At 36.7% G+C, this 19,512-nt stretch overlaps 1 protein-coding gene across 3 annotated transcripts in view; it reads left to right on the top strand.

The window, feature by feature from the left end:
• The window catches only part of EPHA4 (EPH receptor A4), a 171,268-nt gene extending 152,211 nt beyond the window's left edge, over positions 1–19,057 (top strand). For 2 of the 3 annotated variants that reach the window (XM_031957970.1, XM_003766149.4), the window contains exons 15-18: positions 856–1,049; positions 6,007–6,162; positions 6,475–7,377; positions 16,252–19,057. In XM_031957970.1, coding sequence (XP_031813830.1) covers positions 856–1,049; positions 6,007–6,162; positions 6,475–6,589 — 465 coding nt within the window. In that variant the 3' untranslated portion in view covers positions 6,590–7,377; positions 16,252–19,057. Of the gene's footprint in view, positions 1–855; positions 1,050–6,006; positions 6,192–6,474; positions 7,378–16,251 lie in introns of those variants that run through there. The other variant, XM_031957971.1, reaches the window with a different exon arrangement.
• Positions 19,058–19,512: the final 455 nt, after the last annotated feature.

The raw sequence follows: 19,512 nt of genomic DNA on the forward strand, positions 1-19,512 counted from the left end.
TGGAGGGGCCCAGGAGGCAGGAAATACATGTAAAAGACAAACTTTATCTCCATCCCTGTTTTTGCTAGCCTGTCTGGTGCTAGTGATCATCTAAGTCCTTTTAAAAAAAAAAAAATCTCTGCTCTGGCAGAATAAGAAGCAATGGATTTAAGTTGAAACATGAAGGATTTAAGTTTTTGTGAATATTAGATATTGGAACTGCTTTTTGAGGTTCATTTCCCTTTTTTAGAATTATTTAGGTAGGATTATGTCTGATATCTACAGGAGTGGAAGAATAAACTAGATACTAACTTCAGGTTAATTCTGACACCCTCTGGTTCTTGGTTGGTGGTATTATTCAGTCCTTTTCATCATGCTTTACTTTTCATGACCCCATTTGGGATTTTCTTGGCAAAGATACTGCAGTGGTTTTCCGTTTCCTTCTCCAGTTAAATTTTACAGATGAGGAAATTGAGGCAAATAGGGTTAAGTGACTTGTCCTAGCTAACAAAATGTCAGGTTAGATTTGAATTCAGCAAGATGTCTTGGCTCTAGCTTGCAGTCTATCCACTGTACCACCTATTTGCCCTCCCTCTATTTCAATTTTTTTTTTAATTTATGGTAAATTTTGATGTGCTCTTGCATCAATTATTCAGATAGGGAATGCTTGCCAGTTGGGAACATCCCATGACAATTGGCAACCTTTCTTTTCTGTAGTCGTGGATCCTGGAGCCAGATTTGACCACTGTAAAGGAGATTTGGAAGCTGCTCCCATGGCTTCCACTTGTTGGCAAGCCAGGCACAAGATCAGGATGGGCAAGTTTGGATGCCAGGTTATCTGGCAGCCTGTGACCTTCTTTGTATTGTCATGCACAGGTTATAAAAGCTATCGAGGAAGGATACCGGCTACCTCCACCAATGGACTGCCCCATTGCTCTCCACCAGCTGATGCTAGACTGCTGGCAGAAGGAAAGAAGCGACAGGCCTAAATTTGGACAGATTGTCAACATGTTGGACAAACTCATCCGCAACCCTAACAGCCTGAAGAGGACGGGTACTGAGAGCTCCAGGTCAGCAGCGCTTACGTAATGGTGATAGATGAGGGAACCTATGGAAGGTGACAGGCAAGCAGTAACTCACCCTCACTCAGAATTCTGTTCTCGGATTAGAGGATGTTTCCTGGCTCTCACCAATAGGGGCGGCTTTTTTCTTCAACGGGGAATTGCTTTCAAGAAATGCTTCTGCTGTCATTCCTTGTCAATGCTGAAGAGATCAGCATCTGGCAGGCCAAAAGAAATAATTAATGATTCTTTAAAAAAATGTCAGTGCAACCATTACCTAAGTCTAGTTAGTCTTGAAATTCTTATTTCATTTTATTTTTGAAAATTTTAGCAAAAAGGGACATCACATATAAGTTTGAGAGGTGTTCCATACCAAGTAAAGATGCCAAATTTCTGAAAAGAGACAAAGAAGAAATAACCTAGAAACAGTGTAGAAGAGATAGAGAAAAAATGACTTAGAAATTAAAAGTGCATCATTATTTACAGAAAGCTGAAGCTGATCTTGGATTTGCAGGCAAAAAAAAAAAAAAATCCAGCATGAGAAACTTTTTCTGATTCCTTATATAACAGTTAGGCACTAAAACATTAGATTGAATATAAAAGTTACTTTATATTATAAGACAGGTGAGTAATTCTAGTTCCTTAGCTGTTAGACTATCTGGCTTCCAAAATGGATAATGTTGTGGGAAAAGATCATACTGAAACTAACAGAATCTGCTTAAAAATGCAGAATAATTGTACTTCCCACATAAGTCATTTTGGGGAGGGAGATGAGGATGAGGAGAGTAAAATAAAATAAGATAAAGAAACTATTGGTAAAGAAAATGGGCAAACAGTAGGACTGAGCATCACAAAGAACAAACAGTAACAAAAAAAAGCACAATTTGATTAAAGATTTTCATAGTGATATATAATTTAAAATAAATTAAAACTGGAAGCTTCTTAAAAGTCTAACAATAGGAGAGTGGTTAAATAAATTGTAACCTAGTCTCATATAATGGGCTAATATAATGTAATTAAAAATGACCAGGATGAGAAATTCAAAGATATCTATAAAGATCTTTATGAAATAATGCAAGGCAATAATAATGTCTTATACTAATAATAAATAATGCAAGGGATAAGCAGAATAAAAAGAAGAGACTACACAATACTTACAACCAAAGAAGAGGAAAGGAGGAGAATAAATGGACAATCCAGAATCCTTTGGGGAAGGAGTGAGGAGAATTTGTAATGATATCTTAAATGTAAAGTTAATTAATTTTAGTATAAATTGTTTCTAAGTAAATTTTGTTGGTTGAATTGATTTTCTGTATAAAGTTGTCAATAAAACATTTAATTTTTTAAAGAAAGTAAAAAGGACATATGTGTTTTGTAAAGCCAAAAAAATTTTTTTTCCTCTTAAAAAAATCTGTATTTGCTACATTTCTATTTCATGGACAATGTACAAATATGTTTGGCATGGTCTTAGAGCAGCATTACAAAGATTAATATTTTCAATCCCAGGAACTTCTTGGTTCATACTCTTGAGATCTCAAAAATACCGAAAAAGAAATCATTTACACATTCACATAAAACACATCTGGGAAACTAACTTCCTTTCAACTATTCCTATCCATTTGTTTTATAGGCCCCTTCCCTCTTGTATCCCAAACTTTTTCCACACATACACCAAAAATTATACAGCATGGCATAGTGGCTAGAAAACTGTAGCCATGGGAGACCTGGATTCAAATCTCACTTCTTTGCACATTGACTGTATGGCCCTGGCCAAATACTTTAATCTCTCAATGTTCTAGGGAGTTGTCAACCTCCATCAAAACTTCCAAGTATGGCATAAAGTAGATTAAAAGGTAATTGGGAAATGGTGAACAAAATAATTAAAAAATATCATACCATTTAGATCATGCTAATCTGTGGTTTTTTTAACTAATCTGCAACCTACAGAGATTTCTTTAAGTTTTATACCACTGCTCTCTCCAAGTTTTTAAGTTTCTCAGAAGATATTGACTTGCCTTGTTAAAGGGAATTTTGTCACTTGGAAGTTCCTGACACTAATGAAATCACAAGTCCAGGCCCCATTCCTTTCCCAGATAGTCCTGTATGCATATGATACAGAACAGCAAGTAGAGAGTAGATTATTAGTTCCCCACTCCCCTATCTTGGCTTCCCTAGCTAGCTTTATGTTGGAAGTCTCTAGGAGAGAGGAGAAAGTAAGGAAACTTGATGCTTCCCTTGTTTATCCTTAACTCCTACTTTGCCTACTAATTTTAAACTTTGGCTATCTGGGTTTTGCTAGGGTAACAGCAGGGAAACTTTTGTGACCAGCATTTCTAGGAGGTGTGTTTGCTTTCCAATTTTCACAGCTCCTGTCCAAAGGGACGCTTGTGCCAGTGGTCACCTTGCCCTAGGAAAGACAGAATTCCGTCACAGCTTCCTCTGAGCCTTTTTTAGCCTCCCTCAGCATCAGCAGGGCAAGAGTGGAGACACAATGGATATGTGATATAGCCACTGAATAGTGTCTATGTTTCAATCTCAGCTGTTCTGTCTGCACATATTGTGGGTTACCCAGAATATTATTATTTTTTTTAATGATAAGTAACAAGCAAGGTGTTGCTGTTCCTAATTCTGTTTCTGATATTCCTGCATGGCATTAGAGGAAACCCATTTTTCACTTTTAGACAGTTGTTCTTCTGAATGATGATTTATCATGCATATTCAAGGATAGGAAAGGCTATATGACCAAAGAAACTATTTCTATCTTAGTGCCTCTATTTGCCAACTCACAAATGAAATGCAACTTTCTTAGTTAATCCTCCTCTTGTTCATTCTCACATTTTGGTGGGAGGTTTTTCTTTGTTGTCCTAAGCCAAAAGGTCCCTAAAATGAGCACATTCTTTGCTCTCTCCTTCCAACTAGCTTTCCTATCCTTCTATTATATTTTTCATGTACTAATCTAATAAGTCCTTTAAGATGTAAGATTGGGGAGAACATAGACCAGGGGTTCTTGACTTTTTTTTTTTTATAATGGACCCCTTTAGCATTTGGTTTCAAAAATAACATTTTTAAATGCATAAAATAAAATATATAGGATTACCAAAGAAATTAGTTATATTGAAATATAATCATCAAAGTAGAAAAAAAAACAAATTTATGGGGCTCCAGATTAAAGACCTCTTTTAACAGACAGATTTGTTTTATCATAGAAAAGGACCTCAGTGGTCCCATTGTACACAGGATGAACTTTGCCAGAGAAGTGCATGGTCATTTCAAAGTCTCAAAGATAGTGAGTGGTAGATGTGGGATCTGAACTTCCAGACCTTTGCCTCCAGTTTTATTTCTACCCCACAAGGGTTTGAGACTAGGGGAATCATTCAAAGCAGATCAACCTTTGTCCATGTCCAACATTTTAAATCAAGGCTATTGTGGTCGTAACAAATAGATCATAACACAGAGAATGAAAAACAGAACAGTCTTAAGGAAAAAAAAAACAAATGTCAATATGATTTTATAGTTAATTTTAAGTAAAAGTATACAAGATGCCTACCTGTATAGAGCCTGTGAGATTAGGTAAATGCCCAATGAAAAGAAGACACAACCATACTAACTAATAGTTCCTATTAATATGGTAGTGTGTCTTAATATCATTAGGAATGCCAAGAATTCTGTCTGAATCCTTGGTAGCAATTTGACAGTGACCTTATAAAAACACCTGGCATGAAATATACATAAACTAATAAATAAGCTAATAATAAGTGCATTGAATTTGTTGAAATCATTATTTTGCAGCCCCAGTCAGGGAATATGAGAAGCACATTCCACAGCCCAAACAATGATCAAAGTGACCATTATTCCCGCCAGTCTTGGCACACGTGCTGTTCAGGAATGGATTGATTAAAAGAGGGATTAACTCCCTGCTGTCCCAAGTTTGTTTCACTGCACTGAGCTTGCCTGAAAAACTGGTTGGAAACATGCTTGACTTGAGTTCTTGCTGTTTTCTGTGCTTCTCTCTCAAGCCTGGCAGGCTAAAGGCTTATGATTCCCGCCCTCTGCATTGGCTCCTCCCCAACCCCAACTCATACTTCACTAGGGTTTCTATAGTTGCTGAACTCAAGTCTGTGATATGTCATGTTGGTGAGGCCAGGCTCATTCTGTATGGGTTACTGCTAAAGAAGCCCAGCCAGAGTGTAAATGCTGCGATAAATAAAATGATAAAAGCTATGAACATTAATGTACTGGAAAATCCAGGTATGACCAATTAATTAAAATTAAAATAAAACACACGTAAAATACAAAGGACATGACTTTGTAAAAGGGAAAAAACATTCCTTAGGTTACACTTCTTAGTTATGCTATCCAGGAGAGGTAGCACTTTCCAGTGGATAGTGGGATGGGCTTAAAACCAGGTAAATATAAGTTCAATCTGTTGGCTATGGGCAATTCACTTAAAGTCCAAATGCCCCAGGTATCATTCTAAGACTATAAGTTAAAAATGTAATATACATTTTACTTTTATTAAATGTTTCTCTGCTTCAATATTATCTGATACACGGTCTCTTTAATCTGTGCCTTGAAGGATAGTGAAATCACAAGTTTCTAAGAAGAGTTACTCTCCCCAGTAGCTTGCCTATAGCTCAAACAAGCCAACAATTTGTTCCTTGCTCAGACTCTCACTTCATACAAAAATCTTATGTTTATATTTCATTTAAAGCAATATATAAGTTACAGATTTGGATTCTTAAAGTTACAGACCATAAGTTGCTGATCAGTTTTGATAGCTGGTTCCAACTCAGAAACTGAAATCAGAGTTCAGACTTTTCTCCTCCTCTCTTTACAGGAACAAAACAGACTGTGTCATCCAGAGATTTTTCTCCCTTCTCTCTTACACTCTTAATTTTTAGGGAGTTTGAACTTTGTCATTATCCCTTTGATGCTAACCATTTGTCTCCATTGCTTCGGTTTCCAGGCCCAACACCGCCTTGTTGGATCCTAGCTCTCCTGAATTTTCTGCTGTGGTATCTGTAGGAGATTGGCTGCAGGCCATTAAAATGGACCGGTATAAGGACAATTTCACAGCTGCCGGGTACACCACCCTTGAGGCTGTGGTGCACATGAACCAGGAGTAAGTACTCAGCGATGTAACAAAAAAGGGTAAATCTAGATTTAATCCGTCTTTTAAATTTAATTTAATTTATTTATTTTGCTTGGAGCTTGCATACTCATCTTGCTCATTACAACATGGAATGCCTCTCATTTTGATCGAATGTAATTTTGCAAAGCACCTCCATTGTGACATTAAATTGCTTAAGTAAACATTTCTCTCCACCTGCCTTGTTATGCCATATTACTTGTGCTTGATTCAAATGTGTGTTTGCATCAGCCTCAGAAACGAGAATCTGAGCCCTCCTTTCTCTCTGTTTTGCCCCCGATGCAGCGACCTGGCGAGAATCGGCATCACAGCCCCCACGCACCAGAACAAGATCTTGAACAGCGTCCAGGCAATGCGAACCCAAATGCAACAGATGCATGGCAGGATGGTTCCTGTCTGAGCCAGTACTGAATAAACTCAAAACTCTTGCAATTAGTTTACCTCATCCATGCACTTTAATTGAAGACCTGCACTTTTTTTACTTCGTTCTCGCCCTCTGAAATAAAAATCTGCAGCATTGCTTGGTGGATGGAATTGCTGAAACTGTGGGGCCTCCACTATATAAATGACAACGTGTCATTGAAACCAGACCTGGAACAAATTGTTTCTCAAAATATATTGCCGTCAATCCACAATGTGTAATATACATGTACCTATATAAATATAACATCACCTCCAACTTTTTGGTGTTGTGTTCGTTGCCAGATGCTGGGCTTCTACCCACAGCCTTTCTCCTCTCCCCTTGGAATTACATCCATAGTATTTTATTTGTGGGATAAATCACACTCCTGCATCTTTCACTGGAATGAAGAATTTGCCCAGGATATCCTCTACAGACTTGATCTTGGCTTACAGGGCATCATAGATACTGAGGGAAAATCTCCGTGAAAAATACCATGTGGCTGCTCAGTGCCTCACCATAGGTGCTTGGCCGGGGCCAGGCTTAAGCTGCCTTGTGGATTACTGGAAAAGAAAGGAAGAAAGAAAAACAGGGAAAAAAACATAATACGCCGAAACCTCTACACAAGAGGTTTGTTTCTTTTCTAGTTGTTTCTGTGCCATATAATATCTTATCCTATGAACGCTACGGACTTTTTGTAACTACCTTACTGACAGCTGCCTGTGACAATCTTGGATTGGCAACTTCCATACTTCCCTCGTTTTTAGAAGCAACCAAAAAGCGAAAAGGTCAGTGAAAGAACAAACCATGTATTTCTCCCAACAATGTATACCCTTATTGAATGTCTCCTTACTTGAAATACCACTTGATAACCATGCTATTTAATCTGGGCCTCCTAGGATGTTGAAATCATAGGTCTCTATGAAGAGGTACTCCCCACTCTGAGCTTGGGTAGCTTGCCTGCAGCTCAAGCAAAATGATAGTTTTCAGCCTTACTCAGTCTCTCACTTCATGCAAAAATCTCATGATTACACTTCATCATTTCATCAAGATGGCTCTGCTATAATTCTGGCTGAGCCTGAGAGGCCATCTCCCCATATTTTTCATACTTCTATAATAAATCAAACCAAATATATATATATATATATATATATATATATATATATATATATGATTTGCACTAAAAGAAAAATCATAGTTGTTTCCCAATATTGGAAATGCTCATGTCATTGAACTTACCCTGGTTAATAGAATCTGCCCAAGAAAGCCTCTAAGTTTGATAGTATGAGGCAATAATATAAACCTCTACTTCTTTACATCTTATCTTCTGATCTATAGAACTTGCTCTAGAACTAACTTAATTAGCAAGAGGAGTTTATGTATCATTAAATATTTAATTTATTATAGCCATATTCTTCAAGCCAAATTGCTTCATTTACTCTGCTTCATTTCTTCGTACGTCTTTTTGAATTAGTGGTATTTTTCTTAAGAATGAATTAATGAATGAAAAAGTACTTATTGAGACCTTCCAAATATTGCACTAAGGTTCAGATACACACACACACACACACACACACATATATATATATAAATAAACAAGACAGTGAATTACTTGATAAGTTTACATTCCAAGAGGCATACAGGTAAGAGAACATTGGACAGGGAAAGCACTTAGATCAATAATAGAGACCAGTAGAGACCAACATTTTCAGGGAATAATGATAGAACTGATTTGATGATGGTTCAAGAAGTAGAGGCGGGAGAAAGGTAAGCAATATGCAAGTGGCAGCAAGGTGGTTTGTTGAAAAGACTGTTGAAGAATGGGGAAATGCAGTGAATCATGAGGCTGAAACCTGACTCAAATAATAGGCTGGCTGCAACAGTTTCCATTTAGAAGAGTGAAGCCCAAAAGTAGAAATATCAGAGATGGTGGTGAGATTAAAACATTCTAGACTTGGTCTCAGGTCTAGGCAACAAGGCAATTTAGATGGTCATTAGTTTGTAGAGGGGATAGTTCTTTAAACTTGGAGTAGGGAAAGTCTGAGTTCAAATTCTTCCTCTGACATTTACTGTGTGTTCCTGGGTAAGTCACTTAATCTATCTTAGTTTCCCCAACAGTTAAACGAACATAATAACAGACTAAACAAATGCTCAAATGCTACATAATTTCATATATATATATATATATATATATATATATGTATATATTTCTAGGGCAAAAAATGCTGCTGTTAGTTATCTTATTGTACAAAGAACTTATGTACTCTTCTGTCACTGATCTCTTTGGTATAGTGTGATTTCTGGGTCAGATGTCAATTAGTTGCTTTTTTTTGTATAATTACCAAATTTCAGAGAAATTTTTTGTCATTTGACAAGTGCAGGGAATCGGAGTAGCTTTTAGTGAAATGAGAAGTGATACTATTCTAAGTCTAGGTGAATAAACAGATCCAGATGCTTAGAAAATTTAGAATGCTTTTATGAGTTGGAAAATTTTTCTTTTGGGTAAAATTAAACATATGAACTTTAGAAAAATACAATCAGTTAATAATTAGTTGAGAACTATTGCTATTCAGTAAGTTCAGCCTTGTCTGAATCTTTGTGACCCCATTTCTTGGTAAAGATAGTGGAGTGGCTTGCCATTTTCTTCTTCAGTTCATTTGACAAATAAGAAATTGAGGCAAACAGAGCTAAATGATTTACCCGGAGTCAAACAGCTAGTTTGAATTCAGGAAGATAAGCTTCCTGACCATAGGATTTGGTGCTCTATGCACTATGACACCACTTAGCTGCCTACTATTAAGAACCTACTATGTGCCAAACACCTTGTGGAAAACAAACTATTGACCATGAATAGAGGCACATGGCTGTATTCAATCATGCAGAACGTGTACAGGAAAGGCAGCAATAGTACTTTAGACTCCTGGAGGAATTGAGATCCTAACATAGGTAGCAGCACTCTTTCTGAATGTATTTCTTTTTCAGATCTTTTGTAGAGATCATCCAACATATAATGCTATTCCTCCAGGAAGGACTGGTTCTACAGTGGTGAACACACCACAGGAGTGGGGCAGATTTGTATTTTATGTCAATAAGTAGATCTCTGATCAGGACTAGTCATGGATTTTGTAGATGCTATGGCTTGAGGAATCCAGATAGTCCATGAGAGTAGGACCTTGGGAAGAAAAATGGAGAAGATAGTCCATATTACCGATCCTACACAGTATACTGAGGCAAGGAGAGGAGGAAGAGTTTGTCATTCTCCAGTTTGATGGAGTGAAATTTCAGGAGCCTCTCCTTTTCTTCTATCTAGTCAGAAGGTCTTGGAAAGCCTTCCCCTTAGAACTTTAGAGTAGGAACATTTGCCTTTCTTTGTATCCTTAGTGCTTAGCCTGGCATGTAATAGGTGCTTAATATTTATTGATTGACTGGCACATATTAGGCATTTCCTAAATATCTATTGACTGATTAGCCAAAGAAGAAACACTTTGAAGTCTTCTCTTCTTTTTTCAGTACTATCCCTTTCTTGTCACATTTACTAATGCTAATTACAATAAACAGGATCAGACAGGGAACAATTCAGAAGGTCCCCAACTAGGGGATTTGAGACAACTGGTCTCGACTTGTCCTGTTATGGTCATACTCTCTATCCTCTTCCCTTTTCATCCCTGAAGCCTTCCATTGAAGGGCTTCATTACACATACCTCAACTATAATTTTGAAAATTCTTCTTCAAGTTAGTGGCTTAAATAGCTCAATTCATTCCCTAAAGCAAAACCCTAGAGTTTTTTTCTTTTTTCTTTTTTGGACTGGGAAAATCTAACTTCTTTAACTATGTCATTTCTATCACCTCTAAACAATGGCAAGCAATGATTTTAACAACATTTCCCCCTAGGCTTTAACCTGAAAGCTACTTCTTTAGTGCATGTGATGTTAAATTTGATGCTGTCAAATGATGGCAGTTGGATGCAAACCTCATTTGTGATACTGGTCGTAAAATCCTTTCTGTTCAGAAGGAATTTGAGATTTTTTTTAAAGCTACTCCAACGATTCACGTGTTAGTGCTATTTCAGCTTTAGCCTAGGAGGCCTAGATATTCATGGGAAAATATGATTTTTTTTGGTAGATTGATTCTTTTACTTATTTGGAGTTACTATTCCCTTTGAGGAACCTATAGAGAATTTTATTTTCTTTTTTCTGCAAACAAGTTCTAAAGACATGGTCTTATCTTTTAAGAGGGGAAAAAACCCAGACCCCCCCAAAAAAAATAACCATCAGAATTTATATTGGAAGATTCTGGAGAATTTTAGAGTTGTTTTGATTTTAGCTATAGTTGACATTTATATGATACAATATCCCAGCTGATACTTTCAGGAGCTTGCAAAGTAGGTTTTATCTTCATTTTCCAGATGAAGTACACAAAGATTAAGAGATTAAGTGATTAGCCTAGGATCTCACAACTAGAGATTTGAATCTAGGGTACTACTTTCAATAATAATAATAATAATAATAACAATAATAGCATTCATATAATATTTTGAAGTTTGCAAAGTGCTTTATTAACATCTCATTTGATCCTCCCAACAACCCTGAAAAGTAGGTACTGTTGTTATATCCCCATTTTAGAGATGAGGAAACTGAGGCATAGTGAATGAAGTTAAATGGCTTGTCCAAGGCTATTCAGCTAGTAAATATCTGAGGCAAAATAATATGAGGTAAATATCTGAGTAAATATTTGAACTCAGGTCTTTCTGATTCCATAGCTGTCCTCTATGTGGCATGATATTTAAGTACAGTAAACAAGTACTTAATGAATATCTACTATGTGCGAAGCACTCTGCTAAAATCGGGGATCCAAATAAATTCTGTTTAGTCCAAAATTTCTCTAGTTGTGATCTCTGGCTTTAGTTAATTTTCTCACAATCAGTAAGTATTTATAAAAGTACCTGCTTTTTATAAGGGACTTGTGAGTGTAAGTCAAGGTTGAAACCATTTTTACAGTGAATTTGTTTTGAATACTGCTTTCTTAGTTTAACAACTTTAATATGAGATTGCAAATTGTCTGTATATTCCTGGCTAAGACACTGAAAAGCATTTAACTCACCCTTCCCACTGACATACTATATGCATCAGAGTAAATGTAACTAAAATAAAAATATGGATAATGGGAGGGAGGGGACCTAACAACCTAAGCCTGAGAATCAGGCAGATGTGTTTTGGAAAGAGGTCTGTATGTGCTGAGTGTGACTCTGGGAAAGGCACTTAGCTTTTTCAGTAGCTCTGTCTCTCCACCTGAAAATTAAAGATAATGATACCCTAGTAATGATACCTTAGCTAAACTCACAGGGATGTTGTAAAGATATATGAAATATTCTTATGTGAAACACCCTGAGCCCCTGAGAAGAAAGGTGCTCTATAAATCCAAGGTAGTTGTAGCATCATTCATACATCTTTCACTGGTGATTCAGAATGTTTTATTGAGACATGCCAGACAGGGGTGAAATTAAGTTCATTAATACAGTATAGTAACGAAAGGGACTTACTCTTTTGGTACAAGTGAGCAGATTTTAAAATTCAATCAAATTCAACGAAGTTTTGAATATATTATCACCTCCCTCCCCCGCCCAATCCTCCCTTCTTCCTAACTTTTCAATTTTTGTCAAAGATATGATCATCTTCCCAGTCACCCAGACTTGGCAGTCAAGTATCATCCTGGACACGCTCCCTCCCCTCTTATATTCTCTGTGTGTGTGTGTGTGTGTGTTTCTCTGTCTCTGTCTATATCTGTTTTGTCTCTGTTTGACACACACGCACACATTCTCTCTCTTCATCCCCACTATCTTTTTCTCTCCCTTCCACTCTCATCCCTTTTCTTTTTCTCTTTTGCACCTCTTTCTCTCTCTGTGTCTCTCTTTCCCCCAACTCCAATCTCTCTATCTCTGTCTCTAGTTTTGTCTCTCTCTCCCCCATTCCCTTTTCTTTGTATCTCTTAACTCTGTGTCTTTGCCTCTGTTTGTCTCTATCATTTTCTCTATCTCTCCCCAATCCTCTCTCTCTGTAACTTTAATTTTATCTGTCTCTTTTGATCTCTCTTCAACGTCTTTCTCTTCTAGCCCCTTACCCAGTCAGTTGCTAAGTCCTGTCATTTCTATCTTCACAAAACCTCTTTTATCTTTGCAAAACTCCTTTTTCTCTCCTGTGACACTACAACCATCATGATGATAATTTTGGATCAGAGAACTTGGATTCAAATCCTGCCACTATCACTTTCTGTCTGATCTTGAGGAAATTACTCAATCTTTTAAAGATTTACTTTCCTCATGTATAAAATGAATGCTTTGGACAGGAAAGTTTACAGGATCGTTTAAAAACAACCCACAAGTAAACTGAAACCTATTAAGACAGTTCATGATGATGGGAAGAAGCACTTATTCAGTGGAAGGATGCAAAAACAAAGCAGGTTCTGCCCTCAAGGAGCTTATATTCTATTGAAAGGATATATCATGCGCACTGATTGATTAGAAGAAAATAAAGCAATTTCAGGAGGGAAAGAAAGCTAACAACACATAGGGGAAATAATCAAGAAGGGTGGGGGGGCAATACTTTAGAGATGCTTTGAAGGAACCTGGAGATTCTACAAGTCAGAGGGGAGGAGGAAGCTGCATTCTGCTTATGAAGTGGCAGGTGGACTGTCATGCAGGGAAGAGCTGATTTAGCTAGAGGAGGAGACCAGGAAAACCACCAAGAACTAGATTGCAGAGTTCCTTAACTATCAGGCTGGGAATTTCTCTGTTTTGTCCTTGAGAGAATAGAGAGCCATTGATATTTTTTGACTAGGGGAACGGGATGATTAAATGCATGTTTTAGAAAAGTCTGGTTGACATGTGTGTGGTAGCTTGAAGAAGAGAAAATAGATGCTGGGGGACCACAAGAAAAATCATTACAATAATAAAAATAAGGGGTAATGAGAATGGAGGTTCCATGGATGGAAAGTAAGGGAGGGAGGTGAGAGAAGTTGTGGAGGCAAAAATCAACCAATATTGGCAGTTATTTGGATATGAAGGGAGGTGGTGAGAGAGAGGGCAAAGTCAAGACCAGTGCCAAGGTTGTACACAGATGACTGGAAGGATGGTAGAGACCTAGACAAAAATAGAGATGTTTGAAGGAAACATGGAGGCAATATAATGAGTTAAGTTTTGCAGGTGCTGAGTTTGAGATGAATATGGGATAAATAGGTGGAAAGGTCCAGTAAGCAACTCCTAGGCTTTGTGCCTAGGAGAAAGATTGGGGCTAGATATATAGATTGGGGAGCTGTACAGGGATCATAAATTGAGGAGGTGTTTATCAGAAATGATGAGATGATCTATGAATAGAATATTAACAGAAAAAAATGGTGATCAATGTTTAACAGAGTTTTGGAAAACCCAGAATATTCATATCAGGATGATTAGATAATTCTTGGGCAGAAAACTCATGAAGTGTCTATCTCAAACTCTATTAAAAATACAACTTTAGTAAATAGTATTAGATAACACAGCTATTTCCCCATTTCAGAGAATGAATAATATTATTAATGTTTTGTTTCAATGCATTGTGTTCCATACATAATCCCACATAATAGTGGGGTTTTTTTGTTTTGTTTGGTTTTTTTACCATAGATGAGTTTATTGCAGAGAGCTGACTTCTCTCTATTCTTTTATTCAGAGGACAAATAGCCAAAATTCTATTCATTTTTTGCAAAATAGCCACTAAAAGAAAATGAAACTCTAAATCATCTAGATCTTTATTTATGAAATGAAGAGAGAGGACTGAGAGAAGGTATATTACTGCAATTTTCCTCATCTTCCTTTTGAAAAAAATAGAATTTTTTTTTTTACCATTAAAATCCTCAGAATAAAAATCAACCACCTCAAATTGTGGATGTGCCCAAGGAGTTTGTAACAGTGAAAATTGATCCATGTTGGGAAGCAAAGGCAGGTTTTGATTTCCCATGAAAATGATGCAGAGATGCTCACAATGATAACTCTATACCCCAAGATTCCAAGTAGAAACCATTTGAAAATCAGTTTAATTTTTTTTTTAAGTTATGCCTTATTAGTTACAATGAATGGCCTGGATAGATGGATACTTAACTTTACAAACTTTATAGTTTAAGATTACTAAGGGAAGAATTTATAAGTGAACTCAATCTTAAGGAAAACTTTCTTTTCTATCTTCTAAAATTCTGAATGCAATATATTTTTCAAGCAATTCTCACTTAAGAAGAAAGAGTCCCTAAGAGTTAATTTCAAGTATCTGTTTGATTTCCCTCTCTTTTCTTCATGTCAAAAGAAAAAAAATAGCATTCCAAGTATATTCCTTTGCCCTATAAGGATTTTTCTTTTTTTGATAGATTACAAGTTCCTATACCTTGCTCAATACCATTAGAGATATAGTAACATCAATAATCCTAATGACTAACTATGATAATCAACCAGGTCAAAAATGGTTCTTTCATTTAGAGATTTTTGACTAATGGGGTAAAGTTGGAACAGAATAAATGGTTTCAGTCTTAATGCCAACAATCCTTGATGCCACAGTGTTGCATAAATCTTGATAGACTAGTTTCCTGTGTCTTCCCTGGATATGTACAGTTTCTAGTGACTTTGATCAGCATTTTACATATTCAATTTTATTTGCTCACCTTGTTCTCAGTCCCAAGGTTCCTTTCATTCTTAGAGAAGGCCATGTTCTTATCTCTATTATTGGTTGATTACTGAATTATACATTTGTCAGTCAATCATTTAGTATATATTCATTCTTTATCTACTATGTATCACATGATTCATTTGAAAAGCTATCTTGTTATCTAATATATTATCTTTTATTTCTTGGTATTTCTTTTTCATAAATCAACCAAAAAAAGATTTGTTTAGTATCTAGTACATTCTGGATTTGGGTTCTAAGTTCAGGGGATACACAGTAAAAAAATTAGTCACTGCCTTCAAGGAATTTTCAACTTCCTTGAATCAATACACACACACACACACACACACACACACACACACACACACACATATAATTATATACATGTGTTTATACATAATCCATACACATAAGTGCATGTGTATATATATACACATGTGTGTTCTCATTTACAATTGCTGGTATCAACTAGATGTGATACTTTGGGATTTTATACTGTTAGAAGCATAAATTTACTGAGTATATGCCATATATGAACACACTGCTGCATACTTAGGCAGATGGTATTTAAATAAGAAATAGTCCTGGACATCATGCCAACATCATGGGAAAATCTAATGTGATTATTTCATGTTCTGATATTAGGTAGTTAATACTTCTCCACAAAGCATTACAGAATGTGTAGTTTTAAAATTGGAAAAGAACTTAGAAATCATCTAGTTACATTCTGCAGTAAAGTATTTTTATTCCTATTTTTCAGAAGAGAAAGTCAAGGGAGAAAGTTTCAGCAAAATTACATGACTGAGCTAAGATTAAAAGTTGAGGAGCCTTTCCCATCTCATTTTAGAGGTTGCTGCCTGACTTGCCATGCCATATTTTCTGTCCAGATCTTTTCATAGAGAAAACTTGAAGTTAACTGTGTAGTCTGTCTCAAAACTTTGCCAAAATATTTATCTAATAATTGCTTTTTTCTGTTTGTAGGGAAAGTGGATTCTTTTTTATTTTCTTTTGGCCTTATGGCCCTTCCTGATGATCATATTGACCATGGGGAAAGAACTTCAAGAAGTCAAACTTGAACTTGAATCCTTCCAAATTCCACGGGCCTCCTGCTTCTACCGCGCCACTTTGGGATGGGGCAGAGACACTGGACAAAAGAGCATTGGTCCCTAAAAAGCAAAAGCACGTGACTTTCAGATTTCCTTTTTCACATTGGAAGAAGACATCATCACTACGACCAACACCACCACCAAACCTCCTTGGCTCAGCATCTATTCTCTCCAGTTTTCACTTTGAGGAATGTACTGTATTGAAGCGCTAGCCCTGCAGAGTCCCTGTTTTTCTCCTTGTTTTGATTTTTATTTATACATATTTCCATAGCTCTTTCCTGTATGTCACTGCTGCATCTGGATGATGGCAAGTGACCCAACACTACAGGTCTTAACATGGACGCCAAGCCAGGTGCCACCACGCTGAACAAAGCCAGTTCATGGGAGCTGCCTAGTATATGCATTGCTGAAGTTACATTTTACACGAGATGTGCCATTGCAGTGATATAAATATATTTTTTTTCTAGACTAAATAATGAGCTGACTATCTCTTTTGATGTGTGTACATAGGGGTGAGTGTGTATGTGTGTATGTATGTGAGTGAATGAATGTGAATACAGGCATGTATGTACATGTATTATCTCATGCTTAGAACTGCCTATGGATGTCTTGGAAAGAGTCCCTCCTGGGACCCTTCTAGGGTACTGGCTTTCCACCACATCCAAGCTGACGAACAACATGAGATAGTGGGTCTGTAGACTATGTCTTTCCTACTAGCAAGAAAACACAGAAGTGTTAAGTTTCCTGTATCTCTAAGTGTATTTTGTAGCTGCCACGCTAACCTTAATCAATAATCCTGCATCCTGCAGCCTAAGACGGAGGCACTTTCACCTTAGTTACGGAATGATTGATGAAAAAAAAAAGTCCGTTCAGGTGATGGAGCATCCATCAATGTTGCTAATTCTGATTCGTCGTTCTCAGAATCACACTTATTGAAAAAGGGGAGGGGATGAGATCTGTATCTGGTTACCTGAAATATAAAATAACAAAAAGCCTATTTTCCTGCATAAATGGACTTGTTAAATGTGAACAAATATATGCAATTCTATACAGTCAGAGCTGCACTCTGACACCAGTGTCAGGTGCTAAGAAGGTTGTGTCCTATAATTAATAGCTTGTCTCCCAACATCACAGAAAACCACATGCCAGTGATGTTTGAGGGTACACTCTTGGGTTCATGTCAAGTAGCTTCGAGCACTTCTAAGTTCCAAATTTTCATGGAAAATTACTTTCATAAAGGGAAATAACCTACCCATAAGTTCCTATGGCCCTCACAATGGCACCAGCATCTCGAATCTGAGGTCTAGAATGTGAAGATTGAGTGCTGACAAAGACTACTTGTTCATGGACGGGAAATGTATACCAAACTCCAGCCAATGTACTGCCATTCTGTGGATTCAGTTATGTGACTGCCATACATGATGGTTGCAAAGACTGCTATAGCATCATGTATCAAGATAAAGAAAACACAACAAAACATCACTGACAAGAGGCAAAATGCTGAATCTATGCCCACTATCTACCAACCTTGATTGTACTAAGATAGGGTGTGGGGTACTGTAATCTAGAAACTATAATAGAGAGTCAAAATTAATTTTCCTGTATGTTACCCCTCCTTAGGCCCTTATTTTTTTTAAAGGGAAGTGCCTATAAATAGATATTTGGAGAATATTAGTATAAATCATAGGATGCTCTAAGCAGACTCTCTCTCAAAAATAAGTTTATTTCCTGATCTCTAAAATGAGGGGGGATTAGATAATTGGCCAAAGAAGTCTACTGTGCTAGAGACAGAGAACAGGATGAATAAGCCTGTTTTTCCTCTACTTTGTATCTTCCCTAGAATCTAGCACAGTGCTTTGCACATAGTAGGCACTTAATAAATGTCTTCTTTTTAATTGAGTTGAATCAATTGTGATCTGAGTGCTGTCACAAATATAGCATGCTCAGATACCAAATTACCATCAAATCATGAACAAGGCAGCTTTAAACTCTCTCCTCACCCCAGACCAAATTAAATAATGCCAGTATTTGTCAGCCAACCCCTTGATATTGAAGGAATTTATCGATGGGACACTCTACTAAGCAAACCAGTATGTTGGGGATCAGGGGAGGGGGGCAGGCTAGGGGAAGGTTGTGCTCTTGACACTGCTGGTAAATATGCTTTGAGATCTCTTGCTGTATTCAGTTTATGATGGAGATGTGTATTAATGCATACACTTATATCCATGTATATGTTTAAAGACAAAAAAAAATTCTTACCAGGAAATGAGACTTTTAAAAGCAATATTTCCATTAACATTCTCTTATCAAGAACAAACATTGACATAAAGAGTGCATTTATTTTTTGTATCACTGCAAGTATATTGGAATATGCAAGGACTGTGGTTAAAATTAGAATGTATAAGGCATATTATAATTTAGTTCATGCTAAAAAAAATTTTTTTAAGAGACCATTGCTTGGTTCATAAATGTCCATAAATTTGAGTGATCTCTGAGTTAGACATAGATTTTCTATTTTGTTTTAATTTGTCATTTTTTTTCCTATTTGAACTTTAGGTACACATAACTTATGTCATTTATTTATGGTCTTTTATACCTAGTTTGTAAAATTGTAAAATAGCAAACTCAATGCAAAGGTTTGCATTTGAAAATAATAAAGTAGTTGCTGTACCAACCAGGAATAGAATTGCTTTTCTTTAGCGTCTTTGTTCTAAGATATTTCTATGAATTTCTTTTCCCCTGAATGTTCCATTTGTTGTTGGTTCATGATTCAAGTTATACAAGCTTGAAGTGACCCCAATTTGATACAGCACAAGCATGCACATCTACCTCAGGTCCACCTCTGAGAACAAGGAAATGGCACATGGATTTGGGAGTGTACTAGATTACTTAATCTCAGCATTCTTGCTACTTGATGGGCTCCATCACACCATCACCTTGCACAAGGGTTGTCCTCTGACCTCCTTCATTACATAGAGCATCCAGGCATCCCCAAATGGGACAGTAGTTTTAAGGATAAGGTCTTGAAGACCACAATATTATATCACTTATCATTTATTTGAAGATCTCAGCATGATACGAAGCAGAGAGTATCAGAAGGTGGATGTCAGGAGGCATATAGTAGAAGGGGTCCTTT

Source organism: Sarcophilus harrisii, chromosome 3 (assembly GCF_902635505.1).
Source record: "Sarcophilus harrisii chromosome 3, mSarHar1.11, whole genome shotgun sequence".
Lineage (NCBI taxonomy): Eukaryota > Metazoa > Chordata > Mammalia > Dasyuromorphia > Dasyuridae > Sarcophilus > Sarcophilus harrisii.